The sequence below is a fragment of the Gossypium hirsutum genome, chromosome D04, assembly GCF_007990345.1.
Source record: "Gossypium hirsutum isolate 1008001.06 chromosome D04, Gossypium_hirsutum_v2.1, whole genome shotgun sequence".
NCBI lineage: Eukaryota > Viridiplantae > Streptophyta > Magnoliopsida > Malvales > Malvaceae > Gossypium > Gossypium hirsutum.
Genome location: NC_053440.1, coordinates 20,804,022 through 20,811,533, shown reverse-complemented (window position 1 = coordinate 20,811,533; position 7,512 = coordinate 20,804,022). Strand labels below are relative to the sequence as shown.

Below are 7,512 nucleotides of genomic sequence, written 5' to 3'. Positions count from 1 at the left end.
AATTTTTATATTATTAAATAATTAAATAATATCAATTAAGTATTAGTAAAATTAACCCTTAAAATTTGAACTCATTCAAAAATTAAATTAATCTATTTAATAATAAAAGGAGATACGAGGTATATTATTTCATCACAAGTTATTGGCCTCGGACAAAGTCTAAACCACAATAAATGTGGCCACATATGGATGTCTCTTTTCGACTTTCGTCCATAAATGTACCTTTTACTCCAATATTATCATATTCTATCCAAGTTTGGAATTAATAAGCAATACTATTCAACCTCATTCTCATATGTAGAACAGTAAGCCATGAGTTGAGGGGAGAAAGGCATTTTGCTCACGCAATTATCCAATGGTTTCACGTCATTGCCGGCACTACTTTTCTCATAATTTCTTCTATAAATACGGACATATGCATGACCATGGTTATTACAAAGAATATCTTTACCACCCCCCACCCCACCCAAAAAAAAAGAAAAGAAAACCCAGGTTCTCTCGAAAAACAATGGCATTTATTACGAAGGCTCTTTTCAACAACATACTACGTCGTTTCATCCATCAAGATTTCCATGAAGCTGTTTCTTCCATGACCATAATTGATGCTTTTCTCTTCCTCGTAAGATAACTCATTTTTCTCCTATGAACCTTTTTTAAGTCATAACATCATGTTGCCGGCTGCTATTAAGCTTAACAATTATTTTTGGTTAATCAGATGGTTCATTCGGTGGATAGATTGGGGATATGGCACCGGTTACCTGTTGTCTTAGGTTTAATATATCTGGCTGTACGTCGCCATCTTCACCAGCAATACAATCTCATCAATGTCGGGGAAACTCCATCCGGTGTTCGGTTTAGCCCAGGAGATTATCCGTACAGAACAGCTGATGGAAGTTACAATGATCCTTTCAATGAGGGAGCTGGCAGCCAAGGATCTTTCTTTGGCAGGAACATTATGCCTGTTCATCAAACAGATAAGGCATACACATTATTTCAAAAACCTCAATTAGGTCATATGTAGTAAATATAAGCTTTACTAAAAAGAAAAAAACATCCACCATACGCCTGAAAAGAATAGTATGTACAAATATATATTAAAATTTTATTAGGAATTAAATAAAGCTTTAACATGGATAAGTTTTTATAAATTTTAAAAAAATATGAAAAAGACCAATATCCTTATAATAATGTCCTTAATACAACATTTGATATTTGAACTTGACACTTTTTCTTAATTTGGTACTTAAACTTTTTTTAAGGCCCAATTTGGTACCTAAGTTTTTTTTTAGGTTTAATTTGGTACCTAAATTTTTTAAATGTTATAAAAATTACGCAAAATACTAACAGTGTTAAAATTTCTTTTATGCTACAAAAATATTGTCAGTATTATAGAAAATTCATGTCTAAAAAATAGATATTGAGCTATGCTTAACGGATTAATATTAAATAAAGTAAATTTTAAAACCCCAACTTAAAAGAAATTCATTATTTTCAACTAATAAAATAATTAAATAAATAAAACTAAAAGTAATTGAATATATAAAATACAAAAAAAAAATCATGTCATCTGTCACATGTCGAGTATACATTGATTATTTTTGCTACCTCATAAAAAATATTGTTAGAATATTGGAGTAATTTGTAAAACATTTAACAAGTACCAAATCGAACAAAAAAAGTAGGTACCAAATTAGGAAGAAGAGTCTAAGTTTAGGTACCAAAATGAACCCCCAAAAAGATTAGGTACCAAATTAGGAAAAAATGTCAAGTTTAGGTACCAAATTAAAAAAAGTGTCAAGTCATATTAAGCCTTTTAGAAAATATGAAAAAAAAACAAATACACTTATAATTATATAAGTTACTTTATAAAATAAATGATTTTATTGTCATTTTATAATTGAGTCGGTGTCTGATTTACTCATTATACCAACTTAAGGAAATGCTGTAACGTTATTATATTTAGTACTTATTTAATATTTAAAAACATTTTCAATAGAATTTGAATATTTCAATTAATTGATCCGATTAAATCCGAAAATAAAAGGTGACTTTTAATATTGCCGCATGCAAAGCTAAGCAACTTTATCAACTAGGTTGACGGTAAATTATATGATTGCAAATTAAAACTTTATTATTATTTTCTTTTTAGTTAATGAAGCCAGATCCCATGGTTGTGGCTACGAAATTATTGACAAGAACACAATATAAGGACACAGACAAACAATTCAATATGATTGCAGCTTCATGGATTCAATTTATGATCCACGATTGGATCGATCACATGGAGAACACCAATCAGCAGGTGAAACTTTAATTACATATATATGTCATCATCATTTATTTATATATTTATGTTATTTCAGATTTGGGCGAAGATGTATATTTAATATGAATATTTTAATTTTTGTTAGAATTTTTTTCATTTTTTTTGAAGTACATACTTATTTTACAGATATAATGGAGATATAGTTAACATAGGTTGTTGGACAAAGTTGCAGGTTGAGTTGATTGCACCTAAAGAAGTTGCAAACAAATGCCCTCTAAGTTCTTTCAAGTTTTATCCCACGAAGGAGTTTCCAACTGGTTTCTATGACATCAAAAGTGGCGCAAAGAACATCCGTACACCTTGGTGGTAAGAACATATAAGCCCTAATTTAATTGGCCAAATAGAATATATGTTTACCCGATATGATACAAACGTTAAATAATATGAATACATGAAAAGATGAAGAGCTCGAATGATATGAATATTTGGATGTGGTATTAAGTTTGGATTTTTGTAGATTCAGGCTCAAGCTATTTAATTTGAATTTGGATAAAGAAAATAAATAAGTATATAATTTAAAATAAATATAGATTCAGATAAAGATATACATTCGACCGTCCAGGGTTAAAGGCATGCAAGATTTTCACATGAACGGGTTATTGTTGTAGGGATGGAAGTGTAATATATGGAAGCAATAAGGAAAGGTTACAAAAGGTGAGAACATTCACAGATGGAAAGTTAAAGATTTCAGAAGATGGATTACTGCAACAAGATGAAGATGGGATCCCCATATCCGGGGATATTAGAAATAGTTGGGCTGGCGTCTCAACATTACAGGCTCTATTCATTAAAGAACACAATGCAGTCTGTGATACCCTCAAGGTATTTGTTTAAATTCCATATTTGCTTTATAATATGAGAAAGATTTACTAAGCATTAGTATTTGGAACAAAATTTTAGAAGGAATACCCGGATTTGAATGATGAAGAGCTATATCGATACGCAAGGCTCGTAACTTCTGCTGTGATTGCAAAGATCCATACCATTGACTGGACTGTGGAGCTTTTGAAAACTGATATGCTGCTTGCTGGAATGCGTGCTAATTGGTAAACTAGTTTTCATTTTTCCCTTTAATGTTGTCAAATTTTAGGGGCCCCGATTGTTGTGATTTGAACCTCGAACATAACTTTAATGTTGTCAAATTTGTCACAGGTATGGATTATTGGGAAAGAAATTCAAGGACACATTTGGGCATGTTGGTGGATCCTCTTTGGGAGGTTTAGTAGGTTTGAGAAAGCCTGTTAATCACGGTGTTCCTTACTCTTTGACTGAGGAATTTACCAGTGTCTATCGACTCCACCAGCTTTTACCAGATTCCATTCATCTTCGAAACATCAATGTTGCTCCAGGACCAAACAAATCTCCACCATTGCTTGAGGAGTAAGCCTTACATGACGTTGTAAACAACGACTCAATAGTCCACATTTATTCTTAAACTTAGTTTGTCTTTATACTTTGTAATGCAGGGTTCCTATGCCTGATTTAATAGGCCATAAAGGAGAAAAAACTTTGTCACAAATTGGATTCACAAGGCAATTTGTATCAATGGGACATCAAGCTTGTGGTGCATTGGAGCTTTGGAACTATCCTTCATGGCTTCGAGACCTTGTGGCACAAGATATTGATGGCAAAGATAGGCCTGACCATGTGGACTTGGCAGCTCTTGAAAGTAATGACTTGTCTCAAACTAGAAATTTATGATCCATGAATTCGTTAAACAAACACATAAAAACTCGATCTAAAATTAATGTCAATGATGCAGTTTATAGGGATAGAGAGAGGAAAGTTGCAAGGTATAATCAATTCCGTAGGGCTTTGCTATTGATACCAATCTCTAAATGGAAAGATCTGACTGAAGATAAGAATGCCATTGAAGTTCTCAAGGATGTTTATGGTGATGATGTTGAAGAACTAGACTTAATGGTAGGTCTCATGGCTGAGAAGAAGATCAAGGGTTTTGCCATAAGCGAGACAGCTTTCATTGTTTTTCTATTGATGGCAACAAGGTATAAATCATACTTTCGTACTTATATCTGAATATTTTTGTAAGGAAATTGAATACCAAGAATTGAATGATATTGGTATTGCAGGAGGCTTGAAGCTGATAGGTTCTTCACAAGTGATTTCAATGAGGAAACATACACAAAAAAAGGATTTGAATGGGTGAATACCACTGAAAGCTTGAAAGATGTGTTGGATCGTCATTACCCAGAAATATCAAAGAAATGGATGAACTCAACAAGTGCTTTCTCAGTTTGGGACTCACCTCCAAATGCTCCCAATCCTATCCCTCTCTATCTTCGCTTTCCATCTTCATAACCCTATTGTTATTTTGTTGTTGTGGTTATTTAATCTCCAATATTTACTGTTGATATTGATTACATGTAATTTACAATAAAATTGTTACTCATGTATTGGTATACAATGCATCAATAAAAGTTGATTTGTTCTTGTACTCAACAATGAAAGCATTTAATCCTTTAATCACATGACACAAAATAATTTGATATTAAAAAATAAATTTTGAATGAAATTAAACCTGCTTCATTTAATTTTGATTTTGTTAAGATTATTTTAAAATATTAAACAAATATGTTGGAAATATAACCAAACATACAATATAATTTTTAACGTAGATTTTTCATAATTTTAATAGTGGTAAAATTATACTTTGATCCTTTTAAAAATTATAAAGATATAAACTATTAAAAATTATAAATATATAAACTATTAAAAATGAAATTGTATTTATATAAAAAAATGTCAAATTAACAATAAAAAAAGAGGTAGCAGCCAAGGAATTTTGTTTGATAGGAACATTGTACCTCTTGATCAAAAGGATAAGATATACACATTACTTCAAATGGAAAAATCCAACCAAATTGGTGTGGTTAATTCAATTAAAAATTAGAGGTTTTTTTTTATTATTTAATGAATATGGGATAATCACTTATTTAACAAACATTAAATCTTTTAGTAAGTCCGCAAATTTAAGAGATAGGGAATGGCTTTGCCCTCCCCTAAAAAAATTAAAATATTTATTATTATAAATTAATACTGTTAACGTTTTGATACTGTGATACTATATGGACTAGTTTTATTTGGACCTTTGCAATATTTAGCCATCACTTTTCTCTTCATTATCTTTAAAATTGTCCCAAAACAAGACTCAGTACTATTCAGAATATCATTTGAAAATAAGTTTGGGGGAATTGAAAAGAAGTATCAATTGCCCGAAAATTGTAGTACATGAAGCAAGTTCTCGAATTTGAAATTAAAAAAAATGTACTCGAAAGAAAATAGATGTACAAAAGAGCATGTGAAAGTAAAATAAGTTGGTGTATCAAAGTTAAAAATTCTGAAGGTTCGATTTTACGCTGAGTCTATGGTTTTTAAGCCAAAATTTATCTATCTTTTGCCTACCCATAGCCTAGCCACATTATAACCTTAATAAAGACCTATTGATTCAAGTTTCTATGCTACCTACATTAGTGGAGAGAAATTGCTAAGATCAACATATGAAGACATAAGTTAAAGTTAATGGTTGCAAGTTAGTCTTGAATAAGGGAATAAAAAATTCAAATTGGTAAGGGTTAACATATCTTTGTTAAAGAGGCATTTAGTCTAATTTTTCTATTATAATAGTTGTTGGATGTAATTTGAACGATATGCATACTTAAGTAGCATAATTATCAAATTTCTTATTTTTGAGCCTAAGTATATTAAATTCATAATTTTGAGAAGAAAGTTGTTCTGAAGGAATTCTTCTAAAGTGTTTCTGAGAAATTCTTTCCGAAATTTATGCATTACTCGAGACAAGCAATGATTTAAGTTTGGGGGTGTGCAAACACAAAGATTTATATACTTTTTCATACTTAATTTTACTTAAAATCATGCATTTTCAATAGAATTTTTGTCATAAAATAATTAAATTGTATTAAAAGTTTGTACATGTTAATTTTTAGTCATTACAATTAGTTTTAGTGAATTTTGATTATTTTTGACAGATTCGTAAAAAGGACGAAAATTGACACGGCAGACACCGTTAGAAGAACAAAATCGAGAAGCAATTCTAAGTAACAAGGAAAAATAATTTCTAGCCTAATACGGTCCAAATATGTGTATTAATTCATAATTTAATTAATTTTAGTTTATTCACAATTTAATTTGGGCTAAATAAATCAATTTTAATTAATTATGGAAAAAGGGCCGAGTTGAACCTCACCAGTTGAACCAAATTGAGCGAACCGAACCAGCCACCAATTGGGCAGCCCAGAACTGTTAAAATGCTGACCCAAATCAACATTTTTATCTGATTAAATGAGCTACAAAAAGGCCCTTGGAAGACTTCCAAATTGCATTCAAACCTCACTTTAAATTAAGGCTTTACGGATTTGCCCCAGGCTAATTTTAGCAAAGTTGAAAGTCTCAACTTTGCCGTGTAGGATGCCCAGCCATGAGGGGCTCTTTGGCTGCTAAAATTTTCTATTTTTAGCAGCCATACTCAGCTATATAAACCCCCCTTTGCTGCCCATTCGAATCATCCCTCATTCACATCTCTTCTCTCACAACTCTTCTCTCATCTCTCACTTTTTTCTCTCATTTTCCCATTCAAAATTCCTTGCTCTTGTGCCGATTTCTCATCTTGGTAAAGGGGTCTTCTTCAGCCATTTTGGAGTAGCAATTGAGTGTTCATAGCAACCATGACTGGCGAGGACAACAAAGAAGGAAGAATGGAGCAACCTAGTCAAGCCACAGAAAACCACCTAAGTTGATTCTTGTTCCTTATCTCTTTAATTTTTGTTGTTTTTATGATGAAGATATCTATGAATATTTATTCTATTGGAATGGTTAATTTAATCAACTTAGCTTGAATTTAATTTGTGTTGGGTTGATTGCATTTCGTCCTCTTGATTTGTTAAATTTATGTTTATGCTATTATAGGCCTCGGTAAAATGTTTGATTAAGTAAAACCATGATTAAGTTATTTTTGCATTACAATTGTAATATAACTAAAGAATTAATTATTTAAATCTATTGAAATTGTAATTAATGGACACAATACTTAATCAGTACATGTTTAATTATTCTAGCATTGTATTTGGCGATACATATGCCTTGCATAACTTGCAAGATTAGTGTGATTAAACTGTTTCAAGGTAAGGATACTTTGTGACCTCACATAG

The 7,512-nt window shown here is 31.2% G+C and overlaps 1 protein-coding gene across 1 annotated transcript; it reads left to right on the top strand.

Moving 5' to 3' along the window:
* Positions 1-315: 315 nt before the first annotated feature.
* On the top strand, positions 316-4,781 carry LOC107925999 (alpha-dioxygenase 1). The gene is made up of 10 exons (XM_016856766.2): positions 316-619; positions 716-979; positions 2,150-2,302; positions 2,499-2,632; positions 2,935-3,148; positions 3,227-3,372; positions 3,479-3,706; positions 3,793-3,995; positions 4,089-4,332; positions 4,417-4,781. The coding sequence occupies exons 1-10, from the start codon at positions 356-358 to the stop codon at positions 4,643-4,645; spliced, it is 2,079 nt and encodes a 692-aa protein (XP_016712255.1). The 5' UTR covers positions 316-355; the 3' UTR covers positions 4,646-4,781.
* Positions 4,782-7,512: the final 2,731 nt, after the last annotated feature.

What these genes read in the sequence shown, in the direction of transcription:
- LOC107925999 (XM_016856766.2), top strand. Translation starts at nt 356, where the DNA reads ATGGTTTCACGTCATTGCCGGCACTACTTTTCTCATAATTTCTTCTAT. An exon ending in TGGAGAACACCAATCAGCAG is followed by an intron (nt 2,303 to 2,498) that starts GTGAAACTTTAA and finishes ACAAAGTTGCAG; the next exon opens with GTTGAGTTGATTGCACCTAA. An exon ending in GCTGGAATGCGTGCTAATTG is followed by an intron (nt 3,373 to 3,478) that starts GTAAACTAGTTT and finishes AATTTGTCACAG; the next exon opens with GTATGGATTATTGGGAAAGA.